This window comes from Balaenoptera physalus (assembly GCF_965194825.1).
Source record: "Balaenoptera physalus genome assembly, chromosome: 18".
Lineage (NCBI taxonomy): Eukaryota > Metazoa > Chordata > Mammalia > Artiodactyla > Balaenopteridae > Balaenoptera > Balaenoptera physalus.
Window position 1 is genome coordinate 27,214,119 of NC_138899.1, and position 24,770 is coordinate 27,238,888.

General features: G+C 39.3%; 1 protein-coding gene and 1 long non-coding RNA gene across 24 annotated transcripts in view; one reads left to right on the top strand and one right to left on the bottom strand.

The window, feature by feature from the left end:
• Positions 1 to 2,358: 2,358 nt before the first annotated feature.
• On the bottom strand, positions 2,359 to 7,652 carry LOC309647480. Its single transcript, XR_014256067.1, has 2 exons — positions 7,522 to 7,652; positions 2,359 to 2,711 (listed from the first exon to the last, which is right to left on the bottom strand). It is a non-coding gene; the product is annotated as an uncharacterized lncRNA (long non-coding RNA).
• Positions 7,653 to 8,257: 605 nt separating this feature from the next.
• RBM26 (RNA binding motif protein 26) overlaps positions 8,258 to 24,770 on the top strand; it is a 103,582-nt gene continuing 87,069 nt past the window's right edge. For 22 of the 23 annotated variants that reach the window (XM_082434802.1, XM_082434809.1, XM_082434808.1 and 19 more), the window contains exon 1: positions 8,258 to 8,397. In XM_082434802.1, coding sequence (XP_082290928.1) covers positions 8,327 to 8,397 — 71 coding nt within the window. In that variant the 5' untranslated portion in view covers positions 8,258 to 8,326. Of the gene's footprint in view, positions 8,398 to 8,742; positions 8,763 to 24,770 lie in introns of those variants that run through there. The other variant, XM_082434800.1, reaches the window with a different exon arrangement.

Here is a 24,770-nt window from a genome sequence, read left to right on the forward strand (position 1 = left end):
TATGGATTTCTTTGCTGCAGTGTATAGTCTAGGTTGAATGACAATGAGTAGATTCTAGGTGTACTTAAGAGGAAGAATCAATAGATAATAATGGGGCTTCCCTGGTGGCGCAGTGGTTAAGAATCTGCCTGTCAATGCAGGGGACTCAGGTTCGATCCCTGGTCCTGGAAGATCCCACATGCCGCGGAGCAACTAAGCCCATGCGCCACAACTACTGAGCCTGCACTCTAGAGCCCCCGAGCCACAACTACTGAGCCCACGTGCCACAGCTACTGAAGCCCACGTGCCTAGAGCCCGTGCTCCACAACAAGAGAAGCCACCATAATGAGAAGCCGTGCACCGCAACGAGTAGCCCCCGCTCGCCGCAACTAGAGAAAGCCCACGTGCAGCAACGAAGACCCAATGCAGCCAAAAACAAACAAACAAATAAAGTTATTAAAAAAATAATGATTGGATGGAGGTTGAAGATATATATGCATATATCTATATGTTGCATATATACATATATTACATATTCATACACACACACATTTATAAAGTCTCCTATATAAACTGCCACAGATGATGATAGGTGTAAATCTCAGTTTCCAGAGGAATCAAATATGTAATATTATTAAAATCATCTCTCAGTGAAATGATGTGATAATCTGTCAAAATAATTTTAAATGGGCTAAGGAGAGAAGATGGAGTGTCAATGAAATAAAATTGACCAGGAGTTGATTACTGTTAAAACTGGATGACAGGAAAGATTATACTTTTTTCTGCTTTTGGATACATTAAAATTTTTCCATAACAAAAAACATTAAAAAAAATATACTAAGGTAGGGAGACCCAGAAAACAAAAAGATCCCTGGGGGGCCTAATAGACTGGCTAGAATACAAGTTCCATGAAGGCAAAGACCTTGCCTGTCTTGTTTACATCTGTATCTCCAGGGCCTGGAGCAGTTCATAGCCACACAGTAGGCTCTCAGTATGTATTTGTTGAAGGAATGAACAAAAACCATAACCTAAGTGAGTCTGACAGCTTAGACTGAGAGCCAAGATTCCTGGGGATCATCTTTTATGCTACATATGATATCTCCCTAGCTACTGTAAGGAAAAAGAGCTCGAGAAAACCATCCCAAGAGAGAGCAAAGCAGATTCACAAACTTCACTTTGGTATTCCATGAGAAGTAGGTATTTACAATGGTAATATGCATATGATCCCTAGAAAGCTTCTCCGGGGACTCTGTCGTATCATTTCATGCCATTGCTTTTTAAAAAACAAATATTTATTGTGGAGATGTCTTTGTCTTGTCTTCAAGCCAAGAATCAGAAGAAAACTATGTATACCCTATCCTCTCCTTCCCTCTCTTATGGCTAATACTACTATGGCTAATAGAAGAGAGGGAAGGAATAAACAGTCTTTTGAAGAAGGTTCACCTCTACATTTTGTTCTCATTTCCTTAGTAGCCTTACGACAAAACTGTCTATTACAAAAGTAATGATGTAGAACCTTAAGCAGGGTTTTTGAAATTCAAGCCCACTCTTATGGGGGGCAGAACCTGAGCAGAGGAAAACGACCAATAACACTGAAACAACAGGCATCAGGTACAAGTAAATGCCCACATGAGGCACCGTCTAAAGTTTTAAAGCTGCACTGTCCAGTACCATAGACACTAGCAATGTGTGGCTACTGAGCATTTGTGATGCAGCTTGTCTGAATTGAGATGACCTGTAAGTGTAAAAACACACACCAGATTTCAAAGACTTAGTAACAACAACAAAGTAAAATATCTCAATTATTTTTATATTAATTGTACAGTGAAGTGAAAATATTGTGGATAAGTTAGACAAAATATATCATTAAAATTAATTTCACTTTTTTTTACTTTTTGAAAAAGTAGCCACTAGAAAACTTAAAATTACATATGTGGCTCACACTATATTTTTATTCGACAGCACTTTTTTTTTTTTTTTTTAGTACTTTTCCTCTCCTTATGTGGAATAAGAGCTCAGGGTATTAATAGCACAACTCCTAGTCTTCTTACTCTATACTGTTTTGGGTCCCTTCTATAAAAGTACTGCTATACGGAGTCATTATAAGCAATTATAGGTATAAATGGAGTGCCCACTGAAGAACTGGTGATTGTCCCACAAACTCTTTTTTTGCTAGAAGTGCTCTGAACTTATTAAGGGGGAAATGATAGAATGTCCTCTGATCCCAATTTACACTATCAGCAATTGCTGAAGTGTTTCCTCTTAAATTACCTAAGGATATACCTTACCACAGCAAGCATTATTTTTCTTTCCAAGTCATCAGTGCCTAGTCTCAGATGAGAAAACTGTATTCCCTTTATTAACATGTTCTTGATTCACTTTTTTTTTTTTTAAATAAATTTATTTATTTATTTTTTGGCTGCGTTGCGTCTTTGCTGCGTGTGGGCTTTCTCCAGCTGCGGCGAGCGGGGGCTATTCTTCGTTGCGGTGTGCATGCTTCTCGTTGCTGAGCACGGGCTCTAGGCGCACAGGCTTCAGTAGTTGTGGCACGTGGGCTCGGTAGTTGTGGCTCACGGGCTCTAGAGCGCAGGCTCGGTAGTTGTGGCGCACGGGCTTAGTTGCTCTGCGGCATGTGGGATCTTCCCGGACCAGGGCTCGAACCCGTGTCCCCTGCATGGCTGGCGGATTCTTAACCACTGCGCCACCAAGGAAGTCCAGCTCTTGATTCAATTCTAGCAAAATAAAAATCCTGGCATTATTATGTTAAAAGTGATTTGCCTCCCTTCTCTTTTTATTTAAAAATTCCCAAATTTAATTGAACTTTTTCTTTTAAAAGAAGTATGTACGTATGTTCATGCTTTCAATTCATCCTGTCATACTGAAAAACTTTCAATGGTTGTGTATCATATTTTAAATAAAATCTAGTTCACAAATCTTAATGTGGCTCTTGTTTACCTAATTTGACCTACAGCCATGTTTCCCCCTAAGTTGATACCCTCCCACCTCTCTGGCTTTCTTTAAGAGCCTAGCTCTTCCTTACCTCTGGAACATCCCACAAGCTATTATGTCTGCCTTGAATGTTCCTGTCTTTATTTTGTTTCACATGGCTAACTTCTACTCATTACTCCCTTTCTTAACCATTTAAACACTATATTCTAAGAGAAGCCATGCTTGAGTCTTTCCAGTCTAAATTGTTATAATGGTTCATATTTCTATTTTCTCTCATAATACCTAATATAATTTGTATTAAAATTTAAAAATTTAATTATAAAAATTAAAAATTTTTTCCTATATGATTTTCCGTTAAATGTCTCCCTTTCTAAATTAGGCTATAAGCTCCATAGGGCAGATACCATGCCTTGTTTGTCCATCACTGTATTCTCAGCAAGTAGTAGTATATCTGAAACAGAGCCGACCTTTAGTAAACATTTGTTGAATGATGAATTGGAAAGACCCAACAGAGTACAAGAGTTGCAAACATAAGATAAGGAAGTAACTGATGAAACAAGGTACTAAAGAGGCCACAGGGGATAAAGTATATGTGCATTAAAAAATAAAACAATAGGGGCTAAATCAATGATGGCCATAGAAAGTCAAAGGTTTGTTAGAATGTATGTCCTGAGAGACATCATATTAAATGAAGGTGGCTAGGGATGGTTTCAAAGAAGTAATTGATTGGGCCAGAAGGGACAGTTAGATTTTATTAACTATAATTTTTTTTAAAAATTTATAAAAATAGAATGAATCAGATGACTTGTGTCATAGGTTAGGTTCTCTGGGAAGTAGATGCTGAGGTGGAGTTAGAAGCACAAAAGGTTTACTGGAGGATAGCATTTGTGAAAGAGAAACGGAGAAAGTAGGATTAGGCAGGGGGACCCATCAGACTGCCATGCAGGCCTGAAAAAGCCTCTGTCATCCTAATGTTGACATTAGGTCCTTATACTATGCCTTACTCAGTCTTTAGTTGAGGATGGGCATGGAAGAGAGGGGTAGCCCTGAAAATAGTGTAACTTCAGTTTGGAAGATGAGGTGAACCCAGAAGAAGTTAATGACTGAAGGCTGTCAGCTAACTACATGCCTTGCAGTTGGGCAGTGAGTCCTTTCTCGAACGTAGATCTGAGCAAAGTACCTCTGTGACTGCCAATTCAACCCAATTCAACCCAAATTAATCTATAAATTCAATAAAGGATCTTTTTTTTTTTTTTTTTTTTTTTTTTTGCTAAGCTCAACAATTTTGTTCTAGGAAGTATTTAGACCAAGGGTTCACAGTTAGCTAAGTCAAATTTGAAAGACAAGAGCAAAGGGGAGGGATTTTTCACTATGACATATTAAGACAGTCTATAAGACAATGGTAAATAAAAACAACATGGTCGTGGCGTCATCATGGACAAAGAGACCAACTGAAAAAGAGGTCAGAACCAGAGCCATACATAAATGGAAATATGAATATATGATAAAGGTGGCATTGAAAATCAATGTGGAAGGGAGAGACTGTTCAGTAGAATTATAGAGAAGAATTGGCCTGCTGTTTGGAGAAAAAATAGGCTAGATCCCCACCTTACACCAAATAAAGGCATGTATCCCAGAGAGAATAAAGACCTAAACGTGATTCTCGGGACAGAGTACTGACTATAAAATAGAAGAAAAAATACAGAATACGTCTGTGATGTTGAAATACAGGCTAAGTGTTTAATCAACACCCCCAAAGCACCACTGAGAGTAATAAGATTGTCTCCATCAGCTAGGTGAGAGAACTGAAGAACCTAAGGAGGAGTTAAGTATACTCTAGAGAATATTCCTAGGATCAGGGCAGCTAAGTAAACTGTAAGGAGACATAGGCCTATTGGGAGATATATCATTATGACTTGCCTATCGAAAATATTTCCCCTGCCTCTACTTCCTTCTTATATCCTTCAACAAACATTTCTGAGTTCCAGACACTATGCTACGTGCAGAAAGAACAAAGAGGAATAAACTTGAGTCCTAGTCCTTAAAGAACTCATAATCTAGTTACACAGACAGATGAAAAACTAAATAAGACGTTTTAACTCCTATTCTACAGGTAAGAACCAAGAGGCAACAACCTTTGCCTAGGGCATCTGGTATTTGAGCAATAAGGAAAGTCATTCCAGGCAAAAGGAACAGCGCTAACAAAGTCACAGGGCTTTGAAGGAACATGGTATGTTGGAAAATGTTAAGGAGGTAACCTAAAAATGGACATTCTGAAATGTTTGTTACTGAATACATAAAGTAGTCTATGCGGGTTGTTTTAGTCTTTTCTTAGTTGCACTGCTTATCACATTAGCTAGTTATGACCTCTGAAGACAAAGCCAAAGAAGATGCAGCACTGAAGCGATGAGGGATAAATGATAATAGTTAAGAAAGAGAATCATGCTAGGAAGCACTGATGACTAGTCGTGGAGTGATAACAAGCACTGTAACTAAGGATTTAGAGGAGGAAGAGATTGCTATCAGCTACATCGTTCAGGGAAGATTTCATGGAAGCAGCAGGGCTTCGTTTGATCATTCAAAAAATTGAGAATTGAGAATTGACTGCATATATCAGGGGCTGTGCACGGAACAGGAGATTCAAAACCATAATCTACTAATGAAAAGATAATCAGATAATTGCAGAAATAAAGCAATGAGTGTTATAATAGATGCAAGCACAGGCTGATGTGATAAAACCTCAGAGGGACTCCTGCTTTAGAGCAGGGAGGTCAAGGATGGTTTTCTAAAGGTGATGCTGTATGCACTGAATTTAATGGATGGGTAGGATTCAAGTGCAAGGGAGGGAAACACATTTTGCAATGAATCAGTTTAGTGAGAGAACACACCTCTTTCAAGGAGCATGAAGTAGTTCAGGGTGGCTGAAGCAAAGGCTGAAAGGCAGTGAAAGACGTTTCTAAGGCATATAGGAAGAGTCTGATTTTAAAAGGTCCTTTATAGATGTTAAAGAATGTAGATTTTTATCCTGAAGACAACGTGGAAGTTGATGAAGATTTTAAGCAGGGAACTAACGTGATTAGATCCAAATTTTACAATAACTGCTATTAAAGGCAATGATGATGAAGGCAACTGAAGATGAACTGATAAGCGGGCAGCTAAGAGGCAGAGAAATTAAAAGGCTGTTACTATTGTTTAGGAAAAATAAGGAAGGATTAAAAAATACAGTAGCAGTGGTACTGAGAGAGAAGGATGGGCAAGGTTTGAATAGCCAGAGAAAGAAGTAAGTGGAAACATTCCCTGTGGAAATGATGTGAATAAATGTTTGGAGGCGGGAAAGGTGAGCAAATCTGTTTCCGTGGATTATATAGCATTTAACAGAAGAATGATCATTAGCTGGAGTGGAGAGCCAGAGTTACCCAACAGCTGGCGATGAGGTTGAAAACTGGAGTCAGTCTGTGGCAAGGCTATTAAACAGACAGGCTGAACAATTAGGATTTTACATTTTCCCTAGCAATATTAAATTTATAAATCATTTTTTTATTGTGGCAAAATATACAAAAATTTTAACCATTTTTAAGTGTACGGTTCACAACACTCACATTGTCGTGCAACCATCAACACCGCCTATCTCTAGAACTTTTTTCATCATCCCAAACTGAAATTCTTTACTCATTAAAAAATAGCTCCCCATTCTCCCCTACCCCTCTTGCCCCTGGCAACTAACATTCTATTTTTTCTGTCTCTAGGAGTTTGGCCACTCTAGGTACCTCACATAAGTGGAAACACAGAATAGTTGCCCTTTTGCATCCAGCTTATTTCACTTAGCTAAATCACTTGTTAATCAACAGCCTGGTTAATCAGTAGCAGGCTTCTAATTTGCATACTACTTTATATGCTATATTTTAAAACAAATGTCAAGCTTTTCTGACTTTATCAAATCTTTTCCACTTATTGCTTAAGGGCACTTCACTCCAGCAAATTATAAACTCAGAGTTCTTAACAATTTAGTCTACCACTGTGTCTGCCATAAAAAGCTTTTTATTGGTCTACTTTAAGTGTCTATATTGTGAATTATTTTCATTTCATTACAGTTAACAGGCACTAGACTTTTTGTAAAATTCCACCTAGTACCTTAATGGAAGTAAATAATAGCAAATAGAACAACTGAGGCAGGAATCAAACTTATTTGACCACCCAGGAGAAAGGAAGTTGCTTTATTTAGGATGCTGATATGAAGGCTCTCTCTTTTGATATTATGTAATTTCCCTATCTGGGGCTGAATCGGCTCTAAACGGAGAGAATTAAAAACACAAACACTTATTTCTAGCTGGGGAAAAGTCCGGAAGTTTCAGATGTTTGGAAACTATTTCAGAACTGTCAAGGGTTGGAGGAATCCCTAGGTCATTAGTGCTCTGCCCATGCATGAAGTCGAGTAATTCTGGACAAGACTTAACTATGCCTCTGGAGGTCTCAGTGCGTTACATGAGACCAGCCCGTTCTTCCCAATCTTGTCCACAGCACAGCACAGCACATGCAGAATATAGTACTGCAGGACCCTGAGGTAAACGGAGGAGGCAGCACAGCGCAGCACACCTGTAATCCCCAGGTCGCCTGCATCCCGCCACATCCGAGTGGACGCTCTCAGAGGAGCGCTCCCGTCGCAGGGTCGTTCCAGCCGATGCGCCACGCCGTCTGTTACAGAGGACGGGCTGGGGTTCCCGCTGATCCTGAAATCAGCGGCCTTTCCCTCCTTGCAAAAAAAATGAAGTCTTTATTCCTTAAGAGAATCAAGGCGTGAAAAAGCACAGGGCCCACAAGCCACGCAAAGACGCAAAATTCGCCGTACTTGCCTAGCGCGCTCTCCGCTGATCTTACGTCTCTTCCCAGCAGGCTCCGGGAGTCACCGCGACACTACAACAATTCTCGCGAGATTTATCGGCAGCCATCTTCTTGGGGGTGCTGGGAGCCGGGAAGACCCCCCGAACCGTTCCCATTCAGCTGCCCTTCGTCTTCGCTTTCTTCACTTTTGCCTCTTCTGCGTTGCCAACCAGCACCTGGTCTCAAAGCTGAGAGAAAGCCCGGGTCTAGGAGCGTGTCGCTCTCTGGTCCAGGAAGATTCGCTGGCGTGGAGAGAAGGGGGAGGGCCCGGGCAAACCGTTGCTGCCTCAGCCGGGGTCGGGTTCCGGGGAGGGGGAGCTCCTGGCACCCCGTGGACTCGCGGCCTGCGGCCGTCCCCCCGGAACTGTTGGCCCATCGGGGCTCGCGGGAGCCTGCCACCGGCGCCTCCCACCGCGGCCCACGCGGGCGGCGCGCGGAGGAGGGGGCGGGGGCAGCGGCGGCTGTAGCGGCCGCGACCTGGGCGGGCGGACTAGTGTGACGGGCCTCTGGGCCGCTGTGGATGGTTTCTAAAATGATCATTGAAAACTTCGAGGCCCTCAAGTCCTGGCTCAGCAAGACTCTCGAGCCCATGTGAGTATCCGGGGGCTATTTCCTTGCAGGGGTGGAAGTGGGAGATAGGTGGACTCACGGTTGCCTCAAGTGCCTGCTGTGGAGGCCGAAGCGGTGAACGGAGGTCCCAGGGCTCTGTGTTTTCTTCTCTACCACCCTCGTTCCCAGGTTCAGAATACGCCTGGGAGCCTGAGCTGACCTTTACCTTATCGCTGAGTTGGTTCTTAAACCAATGTCTCTTCCTCTTGTTTTCCCGTTATTTGTAGACCGACCCCAACAACCTACACACACAACTCGTATTTGCCGAGGGCCCCCAGATCGGTTTCTTCTGGTGGATCCGAGCATAATCCGCTGTCCACTAGACTATTTTTGTTTCTTTAAATGAGGTGAATAGCCCTTATTACGGATTAGAACAGTTCTCGTCTCAGCCACTCGCGTTTTACCTACATTCAGTCCCTGAAAGAAAGGCCATGTCTCCCATGTGCTGTCTGGCTCATCAGCACCTCTGTTAGCTGAAGATGTAACAGGTGCTAAGGTGCCCAGTAAAATTCCCCTTTCTCACCTACAGGTTTGTTAGCTTGGAGGAAGAAAATGCAGTCTATCCATATGGACTATTTAGCAGTTTTAAGTAGGTTTCTATAGGTGACTCTGTGTGCGTGTGTGTGCTTGAGGGGGTTCAGAGTGCTGAAATGTATTAGATTGGAAAAATTGAGTGTTTTAAGGATTTATCTTTTAATACACGCAAAATGGGCCAAGTGTTTTATCAAAATTGGTTGATTTACAATAAACAGCTTAAAACACAACGGGGAATATCCACTCATTTAATAAATTTATTAAGCTCCTTATACGTACTGTGGGAGGGTCGGGGCTAGAGTTTTTAAATTCCAAAATCAGCAAGACGTAATAAACAAGTAAATAAGCTAATTTCAGGTAATAAGAGTAATGACGATTGTAACAGTAGAGGATCATGTAAAAGAGTGACTAGAAGGCCTCTCAGAGGAGGTGACATTTGAGCAACACCTAAGGAGCAGAAGGAGCTCTGCATGAAAGTCTGGAGAGAGAATGCTCCTTACAGAAGGAACAGCAAGTGCAAAGGCTCTGTAGTGGAAATGATCACGGTGTGATCCAGGAAGAGAAAGCAGGCAGTTGTGGCTGCAGGGAACCTTGTGATGGGGGAGAGGATGGAAGGTTGTGAAGTTTGAGAAGTAGGCAGGGGCCAAATCATGTAGGATCTTCTAGGCTGTGGTCAAGAGCTAGGATTTAATTTAAACTATAATGGGAAGACATTAGATGATTTAAAGCAGGCAGGGATTGATTTGATTTTGTTTTAACTCTACCTGCTTTGTGGAGGTTAAGGGGTCAAGAAGGGAAGTAAGGAGACCATTCTGAAGGACGTTGTAGGCAGAGCTGTAGATAGTTTGCGTTAGAGTGAGAGTGGAGACAGAACTAAATATGTTTAATGAATAGATCTGGTAGAACTTGCTGATGGATTGGGTGTGAGAGATAAGGGAAAGGGAAGTGGAGGGTGATAACTAAGAAGTTAGCCTAAGCAACTGAATCCGTGTTGGTAGAGAAGGCTTGGAGAGAACAGGTTGAGGGGAGAAGGGTAGGGTGGTTGGTTTTGATCATTAAGTATAAGGTGTTATATATCTAAGTGAGATGTCAAATAAGTAGTTGGGTATGAGTCTAGAACTCAGGCCAGGACTAGAAATATTTGGAGTCATGCAGATAGTGTTTAAAGCCATGAGACTGGGAAGTTTCTGAGGAAGAATGTGTAGATAGGGAAGAGAAGAGAGTCCAGGTCTGAGGTAGGAAGAAAATTGGGATACATGTCACTAATAAAACAAATGTATGACAAAAGAGGAGGGTTGTCAATTTGATGGGATACTGCATAATAGATGAAAAAGGTGGAGGCAGATTAGTGGCCCTTAGGTTTGGCAAGGTAGAAGTCATTGGTGAACTTTGTGAAAAGTTTCACTGGAGTAGGATGGTATGGATAGAAGCCCTGTTTAAGTGGATTGGAGAGAGAGAGTAGGCAGGAGTGTAGTAATAGTGGTTGAGAGGGGGAACCCTGGACCCAGAATGGCTGCCTTTGAATTCTGCCTCTGCCACTTACCAGCTGTATGATATTAGGTAAGTTACTTAGCTCAGTGCCTCCTTCCTCATGTCTCAAATGGGGAAAATAATGAATATGTATTAAGAAAATCTTTGAACACTGCCTGGTTTGTAATTAGCACTCAATAAGTGTTAGGTGAACAGAAAACTAGAAGAATGTTTTGAGTTAAAATAGCATTCCCTTTTTTAAGCATTCAGTTCTCAAATTACCAGCTTTATTACCATTTCCTTTTTTTTTTTTTCCACTAATTGAAGATTATAGCTACTTTGCCTGTCATTTTTCTTGAGTTTTAATAAAGCATCTTCAGGTATCATATAGCCTACTCAGATGACTGTAGCAGTGCAGTCATTACTGCTGGAATAAAGCACTACTTGTAGAACCTAGACAGTGATGGGAGCTGGGATGGGTCCTTTTACAATGCACACTACTGTGGTAAAAATGTGCCCTTATCCAAGTTCCTGTCCCTTTAATTGCATTTCAGGTGAATTCTTTTAGATGACTTTTAAAGCTGATTCCAGTTATTTAAGACCTATGGTTTCTAACCTTGGTTTTGTGAAACTTGAAGACGTGTTTGTTATCTAAAGAGATTTTTTTTTTGCTTTACTTCGTAATTGCCATATAGCACCTATTTGAGGCAGGACCATATGAAGGACCAAGGATAAGACAGAACTCGAAACGTGTATAGAACTTTTTTAGCTATTTGTGCTAGTAAAGTATCTGATGGTTTTGGACTTGCCTCGTAGTTTAAATGTATTAATTCAGCACATATTTATGGAGCACTTAATCTACTCTGTGCTAAGCACTGTGTTAGATATTGGGGAAATAGTAGGAAACACGACATGAAATGACCATCTTCATATTGTTTACCGCTTAGCACAGAAGACAGATGGTGAACAAGTAACCATAAGACTAGTGAGTGTTATAAATCCAGAATGCTGTCAAAATATATGTCTGGGAGGTCAGGAAAGGCTTTCCTGGCACGATAATACTTCATCTCAACCGGGATGGATGAAGAGCAGTTTGCTGGGGCAAAAGGTTGGGAATGGAGAGCTGTGACAGCAAGGTTTTGGAGGGCAGATGGTATGAAGGCCCTAAAATAAAGGGAAAAAAAGGTGTCTTGGAGGAATTGAAAGAAACTGAAAAAAGAGCCAGTGGATAGCTCCAGAGAGAGAGGAGCCAGATCGCACAAGACTGTTGAGTCATGTTAAGGATTTGGGCTCTCATTGAAGGGTAGTGGGAAGCCAGTGAAGGGTTTTAGGGGAGGAAAGTTTTCAGATGGACATTAAGAAAAAAAGTCAACCTGGTTGCAGTTTCAACATGAAATAAAAGTTGGTAAATCTGTATTTTATTTGATTATAAGGTCTGTAGGTATATCAAGATTCTGAGTTTTTTTTCATAATTATTGAAAATATAGGTGTTAAAATTGTCATCTTGAAATACTTGATGTTTTTGTTCTCCCAAACATTTGCTTAGTCATGCATGCTAATAATAAAATTAGATGTTGGTCTTCCCTTTAACATTGATTTCTTTTTCATAATGTGCAGTCCTGGAAAAAAATTAAGCTATCTTCTTTCGATGTTTTTTTGTTTTTTAAACAGAAGAGGTTTTCTGCTGTATTTTAAAACTTTTTCTGAGTTTACACATCACTAAATGTGGTGATTTAATAAAATCATGGATTATTTTTAGTTTAAGGGAAACCTCAAGATCTAATCAAACCTCTTAATTTTTCAGAAAATAAAATTGAGAGACAGATGGACTTAATGATGTGCCCAGATTTTGTTGAGTTTAGTAGTAAAGAACAAAACACCTAGCTTTGTGCTCCTGCTACTATGTAGTGCTGTGGAGGTAGCATTGTGTAGTGGAAAGAAAACATTTTTGTGTCCCCATAGACCAGTGTTCAAATCTCAGCTCTGCCACTTATTAACTGAGTAATCTAGGCAAATGAACCTCCCTTTTCCTTGTCGGTGTGATAGGGAGAATTATACTTGTTTCTTTCTGTAGTTGAAAGGATTAAATGAGACATATTTTAAAGAGCCTAGCCCTTCCCTCCTTTCTTAAATACCGGGTTGATTAAACACAAATAGGTTGCATTACTATTATTGCTACCATTAACATTTGTATGCGTTGTTAAAGTTTTGTATTACTTTCAAGTTCTGTGAGGTAAATACTGTTACCTCCATTTTGCAAGTGATGACCCCGAGGCACTAAAGCATGAAGTTGAGATACTTGCCCAGAGTCACAGCTTTTACATGTGACTAAACAGTGATTTAAACTCAAGTTTTTGACTCTGGAGCCTTGTTCTTAATTTACTACAACACAATACAGTGTATTCTTTCCTATTACTCTGTGTGTGTGTGTATACACTTTTTTACTATTACATTTTTGGAGTAGTAGCTGCTATTGTAAAGTAACAAAGTTCTAAAGCATCATGGTTATCAGTGCTTTAGAGTTTAAGAAAGAAACCTAGAGTTTTTGTAGTCTTTTCCCCTTCACCCACACTTGTTATTAAACCTTTCTTACCACATTAAAATTTATTTTTGTTCCTGTTTTACAGGAAGAGCTGAAAAGTGATCTTTTTATTTCTGAACTTTATACCTGTTCCCTCCCTCGATCTTTTCTTTTCTACAGATCCTTTGGGCACAGAGTCAGTCTCCCATTCCTTAAGGAAGAAAAGCTTAGCAACAATAGCAAAAAATAAAACAAAAAATTAAATCATACTTCTAGTCACTTTCATGCTAGCTTTCTTTTCCTGTCACTGTTAAATCTTGAAACAGTAGTCAGCCTTTAATTTTTCACTCATTTGCCCCAGCCATTTACTTCTTAATACCTTACAATATAGTTTCTTGCTACTTGTATTCAACCAGAATTGCTTACCTCAATGTTACCAATGAATTTGTTTATTAAATGTAAATACTTTATATAAATTTTAATTCTTTGACCTCTGTGTATAACATTAGACAGTGTTGATAGCTGCCTTTTTTTTTTTTTTTTTAAACTTCTCATGTCTTGGATCCATAATATTTTGGTTCTCTTCTCAAATCAGTCCTATCTCCCTAAGTTCTTTTTCTTGCCTTTGAATTGTATTATTCTTAGTTCTGTTCCCAAGACTTTTTTTCTTAATCATTTCTACTCCTGCTCCCTCATTCACATTCATTCCTATGGATGGTTTCTATTGTAATACATGCCTGTGGTTTTTAAAAACTTTGTGTGTGTTGTAGATGCTTTGAAAGTTTGATTAAAGACTGTTTTCCCCAGGATATTGCATATACACATTTGCATTTGAATCTTAGAGCTTTTCCAAGAGTACCTGTATGCATTTATTTTTCACACAATTATGTTTAGGCTTAACCACTTCAAAGTTGTAAGCTCTTAACTCCCGATTACTAGCTCTGTACCTGATCCTCTCATCTGAACTTCAAACTACTGTATGTTTATGAAAATAAAATGTTCACTTATTTCCATTTCATTTCTCCAAATTATCTGGGCTTGAAGTTTCATTTTTTTGGCTTCTCCTCCCTTCATTTCTTTTCTCCCATTCAAGTTGGTCATTGGGTTCTGTCTCTTTCTTTTAATAATTCTTACTAATGACAGTGCTCAGTAGGGGACTCTTCACTCCTTATCTAAACCATCGCAGTTTGTTTCCTAACAGACCTCCCTATCTCCAGTCTTTTTCTCTCTTCCAGTTCTTCTGGCCTGGTTGCCCGACTTATTTATATCCTATTGTTAGATCAAAATCTTCAGGACTCCTAAGTAATTAATTGCATACTTTTTAACTTGGTTTTCAGAACTCTAATGTCTGTTTCAAATTATCTTTCCAGTTTATATCTTCCTACTTTTTATGTAAGTCTTAATTTCAGCAAAACTGAACTTTACATTCTGATTCTCTATCACATTGGTCATACTGTCCTTTTCCCCCCAACTTTAAGTAGAAGGTAACATTCATTGAGTGCTATTTGCTAATCCTTGTGCATTCATTGTATGTGAGCTAGGTTCTGTTATACCAATTTTAAGGATGAAGAAATTGACTCTTAGGAAGATTAAGTAATACATTTCATTCATAGCTTATAAATGATAGAGACAGGATTAAAAACAAGGCATTTCTATTCCAGAGCTTTGTTGTGCATTATGATGTACTGCCTTTATCCGTTTCTTTTTTATATGTTGAAATCAAAGGTCAAGTGTGATTTTAGTTCTTCCAGAAAGCCATTTATCATCTATCCAGTTGGAAGCAGTGACTCTCCTCCATGACTCTCCTCTCCTAGCTCTAGTTTGTACTCATCACTTGCAAAGTTGTTCAGTAGTTAATTCTTACTTGCTTTAGGGTTACTGTTAGAGTCTCAGGTCCTTGAAAGTAAACTCCGAATCTTAAGGTTAAGTGTCCTCCTGTTCTGGGTGAGCACCCAGCACAGTGCCGTGTGTGGGGTGTGCATCTGAGTTTCAGATGCATTAGTTGAAATTTCTACTTTGTGCACCCGTGACTTAAGAGAGAAGAGGCATTTGTGTAAAACTTTTATTTCAGAGAAGCAGGTACGTGAGCAATTTGAAGATTTACTAATCTCAGGGTCTGTTTTGCTTTATTTTTGCCTTTCAGCACTTTCAAATAAACTAAAGCTTAAGTGATTTTTTTTAAGGGGGAAAGGACACTGAAGAGTATTAACATTTACTCATTAAAGTATTAGTGAATGCTGCTATGTGCAAGATTGCGCACCTCCATGGAGCTGCACAAAAAATTATGTATGGTAATTCTAGTCTGATGAATTTTACAGCTGGTAGAAGAGTTTTTCTGTAATTATTGGCTAAAATATTTTTCATGACCTTCATTACCACATTTTACTGCTGCAACCTTAGTTGGGTTTTCCATCTGAGTGATGAGTAGTTAAAATGCATTTAGCAATTTTTATCTGTTTTAGCAATTCCTTTTCTTTGGCTTACAGTTCTTTTCAAATGAATTATTTTACATGCATAAATCAAGATACAGGGATAGTATTATGAACAAAATGGAAAATAAGATATTCCGGTGTTTGGTGTGTACATATTGAGAATGACTAACTAAAACTTGAGCTAAATGTAGCCTTCTAGGAATTTTTTTTCTTCCTCCTGCTTCCTTAGTCCCAGAGAATAGAGAATGAGTGAAATGAGTGGATGGTAAATGCTTCCTACTAGACTTACTCACTACCCTCCCACCACCTTGTTTCTGTGGAAAAATCCTTTTCAGTTTACAGATAGTAACTTCTGAAATAGGTAAAAGTTTATTTTTAACTTGGGGTTATATTTAGTATTTTGTGTGTGTATGAAACAATGGAGTATGTTGGAGATACGTTACTCATTGGTTCTCACTGCGATATTTTGCTTATGTACAAGCAAATATGTTTATATATTTTTCATTCTTTTTTATATAACTGGTATCATACTTGGAGGTCATTTGATATAATACATAAGAGACCTGCCCCCTTTTTAAGGGTTGCATAGCATTTTAATGTAACGGGTGTACCATGATTTATTTAACCAGCCTTTATTGATTTACTGAACAAATAGTACTATGGTGTATATATCTATCATGTGTCAGTTTATACTTAACATAAACATTAGTTGCATAAGTTTTGACAGTTATATATGCCTATGTAATCACCGTATAAAACAGGATCTAGAACATTCTCTGGAAAATTCTCTTGTGCCTCTTTCTGGATTTTTCTTTCCCTCTCCAACAAAGGCATCTACTTTCTAACTTTGGCATTATGAATGTGGCTGCTATGAATATTCTTATTCAAGTCTTTGTGGAAATATCTTTTTTTGGGTAAATACCTAGGAGGATATTTGCTAGATCATAAGGTAGATGGATGTATGTTTTCTGTTATAAGAAACTGCCAAATTGTTGCTACCTGTGATTTATGAGAGTTCCAGTTGCTCCATATCCTCAGCAATATTTACTATTGTCAAGGTTTTTTTTTGTTTGTTTGTTTTTAAACCTTTAGAGTGAGTATAAAATGGCATCTTTCCTTTTTTAGACTGACAGTTTAATTCTCTTTATGGTTTTAATTTGTATTTTCCTGATGACTAATGCTATTGAGGACCTTTCCATGTGCTTATTGACTATCATATCTTTTGTAAAGTATCTAAGTCTTGCTTTTTTTTTTTTTTTTTTTAAGTAGGGATTTAGTGAATTTCACTATGTCCTTATTGTGATGTGTATTTCTCCTCTCCATTTTCTTTCTGCCTATTGAATACTCATTTCTTTGACTGATCTTCCTTAGACCCTTTGCTTGCTCTCTTTCTTATTTATTTATTTATTTATTTATTTATGTCTGTGTTGGGTCTTCGTTTCTGTGCGAGGGCTTTCTCTAGTTGTGGCAAGCGGGGGCCACTCTTCATCGCGGTGCGCGGGCCTCTCACTATCGTGGCCTCTCTTGTTGCGGAGCACAGGCTCCAGACGCGCAGGCTCAGTAGTTGTGGCTCACGGGCCTAGTTGCTCCGTGGCATGTGGGATCTTCCCAGACCAGGGCTCGAACCCATGTCCCCTGCGTTGGCAGGCAGATTCTCAACCACTGCGCCACCAGGGAAGCCCGAAGTCTTGCTTATTTTTAAAATTGGGCTGTCTTTTATTGTTGACTTATAGGAGCTCTTTATTCATATACAATACATGTACTGCAGATTTTTTCCCCACTCTGTGACTTTTATACAGTAGTCCCCCCTTATCTGTGCTTTTGCTTTCTGTGGTTTCAGTTACCTGTGATGAGCTGCGGTTTGAAAATATTAAATGGAAAATTCCAGAAGTAAACAGTTTATAAGTTTTAAATTGCATGCTGTCCGAGTAACATGATGAAATCTTGCACTGTCCTGCCTGTGATGTGAATTATTCCTTTGTCCAGCATATGCCACCTGTTAGTCACTTAGTAGCTGTCCTGGTTATCAGGTCAGCTCTCGTGGTATTGCAGTGCTTGTGTTCAAGTAACCCTTATTTTACTTAACAATGACCGCAGCACGCGGGAGTAGTGACGCTGGCAGTGTGGATATACCAAAGAGAAGCCATAAAGTGCTTCCTTTAAGCAAAAAGGTGAAAATTCTCGACTTAATAAGGAAAGAAAAAATTCAGTACTGAAGTTGCTGAGATTTACAGTAAGAATGAATCTTCTATCTGTGAAATTGTGAAGAAGGAAAAAAATTCTTGCTGGTTTTGCTGTCACACTTCAAACTGCAAAAGTTGCAGCAACAGTGTGTGATAAGTGCTTAAGATGGAAAAGGCATTCAGTTTGTACAATAAAGTATTTTGAAAGGAGGAGAGAGAGACTACACTCACATAACTTTTATTACAGTATATTGTTATAATTGTTTTATTTTATTATTGTTGTTGTTAATCTCTTACTGTGACTAATTTATACATTAAACTTTATCATAGGTATGTCTGTATGGGAAAAATTGTAGTGTATATAGGGTGTATTTGTGGTTTCACGGGTTTCACACCTCCCCCCCCACAGTGGGTGTCTTGAAACATATTCCCCCCATGGATAAGGGGGGACTATTGTATAATGATGTCATTCGTGAGCAGGAATTTTTAATTTTTATTAAGTCCAATTTATTTTTCTTTTATGGTTAGTGCTCTTTGTGTCTAAGAAGACTTTATCTCCTCCAACATCATAAAGATATTCTATGTTCTAGAAATTTTCTGCCTCTTGGTTTTATGTTTAGGTCTGTTCATCTAAAATGAATTTAAAAAAATGGATATGGAGGAGTTTGGGTTTTTTGAGCACAAGCCACCTGTTCTTCTTACTTGGCCCTGCAGTAATCATTTCTCAGTGCCAGACTCTGACATTTTGGTTTGTTTCGCCTAACTGTGCGTCTCTCAGGCACATGAACTTGCGTTTGGTATCAGTTTTGGCGAGCCAGCCCAGTAGTCTATTCCTGTGGCAGGTTGACTGTGGCCAGGAGCAGCCTCTTCCCTGAGTCCCCAGCAGCTGCCAAAGCTCATTTCGTTCTGGGGCACTCAGAAGGACTCTCCTGGACAAGCACTGGCTGCCCTGGCTCAAGGCTGTTTGGAGTTGAGAAACGAAAAACAAACAAAGAAAAATGCATGTGGAATGAGATAGGGCTAAATGGCTCCTTTTTTTTCTTTAATAAGTATATTAAGTTTTCCAGAAATGGTTCCTAAAAAGACTTTCCTTTTCCCATGGGATGACTTGGCACGTTGGTGGATAATTAACTGTATGTATCAGTCTATTTCTGGATTCTGTCTTGGTCCAATGATATTTGGCATGTTGGTTGATGATTAACTATATATGAGTCTATTTCTGGACTCTGTCTTTGTCCAGTGATATTTATTTATTCTGATGCTTATACCACACTGTCTAAAGCCAACTACCTTTATAATAAGTTTTTTTTTTTTTTTTAATCAATGCTTTAACTTTTTTGGGGGGGCTGGATTTTTTTTTTTTTTAATAAATTCATTTATTTATTTATTTTTGGCTGCGTTGGGTCTTCGTTGCTGTGCTCAGGCTTCTCATTGTGGTGGCTTCTCTTGTTGCGGAGCACGGGCTTCAGTAGTTACGGCACGCGAGCTCAGTCGCTCCGCGGCATGTGGATCCTCCCGGACCAGGGCTCGAACCCGTGTCCCCTGCACTGGCAGGCGAACTCTCAACAACTGCACCACCAGGGAAGCCTGGGCTGGATTTTTTTAATTTATTTATTTATTTTATTTTTTTGGCTGTGTTGGGTCTTCGTTTCTATGCGAGGGCTTTCTCTAGTTGTGGCAAGCGGGGGCCACTCTTCATTGCAGTGCGTGGGCTTTTCACTGTCGCGGCCTCTCTCGTTGCGGGGCACAGGCTCCAGACACGCAGGCTCGGTAGTTGTGGCTCACGGGCCTAGTTGCTCCGCGGCACGTGGGATCTTCCCAGACCAGGGCTTGAACCCGTGTCCCCTGCATTGGCAGGCAGATTCTCAACCACTGCGCCACCAGGGAAGCCCTATAATAAGTTTTAAAATCAGGTTATGTAAGTCCTCATAGTTTGTCCTTTTAAAAGATTGAGTTATGCTGGATTCTTGGCATTTCCCTATAAAGATGAGAATCAGCCTTTCAGTTTCTGCAAGAAAGCCTGTGTGATTGTTGATAGGGATTGTGTTGAATGTAGAGATCAATTTTAGAAGAAAGAGCATCTTCATAATATTTAGTCTTCCAGTTCATGAATGTGGTAATCTCTCCATTTATTCAAGTTTAATTTCTTCTGGCAATGTTTTGTAGCTCTCCGTGTGGAGTCCTTGTAAATCTTTTGTTAGATTTTTTTCCGTGGGTATGTGATGTTTTATAAAATCATTTTAAAATTTAATTTTTCAATTTTCTTTGTTATTTATAGAAATATGATTGATGTTTGCATATTGACCTTATTCTGCAACTTTCTAAGTACACTTATTAGTTATAGTAGCTATTTTATAGATTCTTTGGAATTTCTTATACCAGTCATGCCATCTGTGATTAATGACGGTTTTACTTTCTGATTTTTTATGCCTTCATTTCTTACTGAACTGGTTAGGAACGACAGACAGTACAAGTTAAACTGAAGTGGTAAGAGTGGACATTCTTGTTTTGTCTCAGTCTTAGGGGAAAGAGACTTAATGTTTCAATATTAACTGATGTTAGTGCTAGATTTTTATTTTTTTTTTTGGCCGTGTCAGGTCTTAGTTGCAGCATGGGGGATCTTCGTTGAGGCATGCGTTATCTTTCGTTCTGGCGCGCAGGCTTCTCTCTAGTTGTGGCGTGTGGGTTTTCTCGCTCTAGTTGTGTCATGTGGGTTCCAGGGCGCATGGGCTCTCTAGTTGTGGTGCACGAGCTCAGTAGTTGTGGTGTGCAGGCTTAGTTGCCCTGCAGCATGTGGGTCTTAGTTCCCCGACCAGGGATCGAACCTGCGTCCCCTGCATTGGAAGGCAGATTCTTTACCACTGGACCACCAGGGAAGTCCCCAGTGCTAGATTTTTTTTATAACTGCCTTTTAAATACCAGATTGAGGAACTTCTCTTTTATTCTTACTTTGCACAGTGTTTTTGTCATGAAAAGGTATTGAATTTGTCAAATTCTTTTGTCTGCATTTATTAAGATGATCATAGGGGTTTTCTCTCTTTTTCTGTTAATATTGTGTATTACATGGATTGGTTTTCAAATGTTAGGCCAGACTTGCATTCCTGAGGTAAACCCTGCTTGGTCATGATGTATTATCGTTTTTATACATATTACTGGATTTGATTTGCTAATATTTTGTTAAGAAGTTTTGGTTTTGCTTATGAGGGCTATCTGCATTTTATTTTTTCTTTAAAATGTTTGGTAGACTTCACTGATGAAGCTATCTGAAACTGAAGATTTTGTTGTGAAATGGATTTTTTATTACGAAATCAGTTTCTTTAATAGGTATAGGTCTATTTAGGTATTCTGTTTCTTCTTGTGTCACTTTTGGTAATTTATGTTTTTCAAGGATTTTTCTCTTAAGTTGCCAGATTTATTGACATAGAGTTGTTTCTGTTGTCGCCTTACTATTCATATAATGACTATAGAATCTATTGTGATGCTCCCCCTCCCCTTTTAAAAATTATACTTGATGTTGGTAATATTACTCTTATTTTCTTGACCAGTTTGGCTAAGTTTATCAATTTTATTCATCATTTCCAAGAACAGTATTAGCTTTGTTTTCTGTTTGCTGTTTCAATATTATATTTTTATTATTTCCTTTTTTCCTACTTTGAATTTAGTTTGCTGGCCTTTTCCTCTTTCTTATGTCATTGGTTTTATATTTTTCTTTTAGTTTCAAAAGCTGGGAGCCTGGAGGTAAAGCACAGGCAGGTATCCAGAATCTTGTTAATGCTGAGATTCCAGTTTTTTTGAAAGGGAAAATCCTGATCATGCCCTCAAAACATTTGAAGCCAGTGGTGAACTGAATCACACTAAAGCTTCTTACAAAGCCCAAACCATGTCAGTTACAGAACAAGTGACTCCACTCTAGTGGCCTGACGAAAGGGCATGGCATTTACTGAAGATAAATCTTATTTACCTCAGTCTCCATCCACCTCAGTGTTCCTTTACACAAAACATTCAACATAAGATCAAATAACAAGGAACACAAAATAGTAAGAAAATAAGATCCACATGAGAAGAAATAGTCAATGGAAACATACCCATAGATGACTCAAATAATAGGATTATTAGACAAGGACTTTAAAATAACTATGATAAAAATGCTAAAGAATTTATTTGAACATGTGGACAGCATGCATAAAGATATGGGGAACTTCAGCTAATACACAGAAGCTATTAAAAAGAGCTTAATGGAAAAACCTAGAAATGAAAACTATAACAGAAATAAAGAATTCTGCTTTGCAACAGACTGGACACCATAGAGGAAAAAAACAGCAGTGAACTTGAATGTAGGAAAATAGAAAATATCCAAACCGAAAACAAAGGGACAAAAGTAATTTTAAAAGATACATCTGAGATCTGTAGGATAGTAGCAAGTAATCTAAAATACAAGTTACTGGGGCTTCCCTGGTGGCGCAGTGGTTGAGAGTCTGCCTGCCAGTACAGGGGACACGGGTTCGAGCCCTGGTCTGGGAAGATCCCACATGCCGCGGAGCAACTAGGCCCGTGAGCCACAATTACTGAGCCTGCGCGTCTGGAGCCTGTGCTCCGCGGCGAGAGAGGCCGCGATGGTGAAAAGCCCGCGCACCGCGATGAAGAGTGGCCCCCGCTTGCCGCAGCTGGAGAAAGCCCTCGCACAGAAACGAAGACCCAACACAGCCATAAATAAATAAATAAAAACAAAATACTTTAAATAAATAAATAAAATAAAAATAAAATCAGTGCTTTAAAAAAAAAAAAAAAATACAAGTTACTGAAGTCTTAGAAAAAGGAAAGAAAAATGAGGCAGAAAAAATGTTGGAAGACATAACTACCAAGGACTTTCCAAAACTGATGAAAGACATCAAAACATAGATCCAAATTGGCAAAACCAAACAGGATAGAATACACACACACACACACACACACACACACACACACACACACACACACACACACACACACACACACACACACACAGCCTTAAGCATATTGTAGTCAAACTGCTGCCCAAATAAAAAGAATCTTAAAAGTAGTCAAAGGGAGAAAAAAAGACAGATACATACAGGAAAACAAAGACTCAAATGGTAGCTGATTTCTCATCATAATCAGTGGAGGACAGTGGCAGTAGAACAATATTATAAAACAACTAAGTGTACAACCACTCAACACTTACCAATTAAAAACACAGGAGTAGGCCTTCCCTGGTGGCGCAGTGGTTACGAATCCACCTGCCAACGCAGGGGACACGGGTTTGGGCCCTGGTCCAGGAAGATCCCACATGCCGCGGAGCAACTAAGCCCGTGCGCCACAACTACTGAGACTGCGCTCTAGAGCCCGCGAGCCACAACTACTGAGCCTGCGTGCCACAACTACTGAAGCCCGCGCACCCTAGAGCCCGTGCTCCACAATAAGAGAAGCCACCGCAATGAGAAGCCTGCGCACCGCAACAAAGAGTAGCCCCCGCTCACCACAACTAGAGAAAGCCCGCGCGCAGCAATGAAGACCCAACACAGCCAAAAATAAAATAAAATTAAAAAAAAAAAAAAAAAAACTGTAAGAAAAAAAAAAACAAAAAAAAACCCCACAGGAGTAGTTCTGCAAGCAAGGAAGGAGAAGTAGAAGAGATCTACCAAGGCACTCCCAGCTTTCAGCTAGCAAATTGAGAGTAGAACAGGAGGGATGAGCAAAACTCCTCTTAGGCATTCCAGGCCTTCACAGAGAATTGCCTGGTTACCCTGCAAAAGAAGAGGGAAGGAGCAACAAAACAACTGCTCTGCCTATATTCTCCATTTATTAATTTTCCACCGCTTACTGGCAGTATAAAAGTTGATACGGAAAAAAACCTCCAAAATCTTTAAGTCAGTTATTATAAATAAAAAACATTTGAATGATTTCAAGTCCTACATATAAGCACTAATAGCAGTTCAGCAGATCATTTGTTGCTCTTTTTAATAAAGTTTAAGTGCAGGAAGTATTTTGAAACCTATAACTTAACCTTTTTAGGACATTTTAAAAAGAAATTGTCAGTGTGACTCTTGTTATTTTTATATATTTAATGAGAGCTAAAGTACTTATTTTACGTTTTCAAAAAGTTTAATTTTTTATAATAACAGACTGTGAAAGAGATAGATCTTATTTTGACAACTGTTTTAGAAACTTGTACTTACCAGGCTGTGAAAGTTTTTCAAGCACTTTCTCAAATTGGATTGTGTTAAAGTTTTTTTTTTTTTTTTAATAAATTAATTTATTTATTTATGGCTGTGTTGGGTCTTTGTTGCTGTGGGCGGCTTCCTCTCATTGCGTTGAGTGGGGGCTACTCTTTGCTGTGGTGTGCAAGCTTCTTATTGCAGTGGCTTCTCTTGTTGCGGAGCATGGGCTCTAGGCGCGTGGGCTTCAGTAGTTGTGGCACACGGGCTCAGTAGTTGTGGCTCTTGGGCTCTAGAGCACAGGCTCAGTAGTTGTGGTACACGGGCTTAGTTGCTCCATGGCATGTGGGATCTTCCTGGACCAGGGCTTGAACCTCTGTCCCCTGCATTGGCAGGCGAATTCTTAACCACTGTGCCACCAGGGAAGTCCCTGTGTTAAAGTTTTGAAGCTTCTGATGACATTGAGTGCCCCAAATTGGATGAATAGTTATGTTCTATGAGGAATTATAACCGTTCATTATGGGTAGGAAAAGGTTTTTGACTCCAGCTAGCCTTTGTTGGTTTCAAATTAAAAAGGTTTTATTACTATGTTGAAGTGTTTGGACATTTTGGGGACTAGGTTATGGGATACTGGGAAGGTTAATTAAAGTAGCAGAGTAACTTGGTCACATCTCTTTTTAAGAATGAAACTATGGTGTTTAGAGATTTGATTAAGTTGTAACATTTTGGAGACAAGGAAGACTAAATAGTTTTTTAATTCTAGTTTTAAGAGTGAGTTGTAAAATGCCTAAATTTGGGCTTTGGCAGGAGGTAGGAAGAGAGAGGTAATATACTTAAAACATATGTACTGGATATATGAGGGCCATTGCAGCAGTCAGAATATGGAAGAAAAAGCAACTAGGGAGGGCTTGTCAGAATGCTTGTGGGCTTTTTTATTGACCTTTTTTGGTATCTGTGACAGCTTTTTAAACTTGTTGGCACACCTTTGTACTTGTAATAATTGGGTTTGACCTAAACTGAGAATTGTTTTTTTGTGAATTTT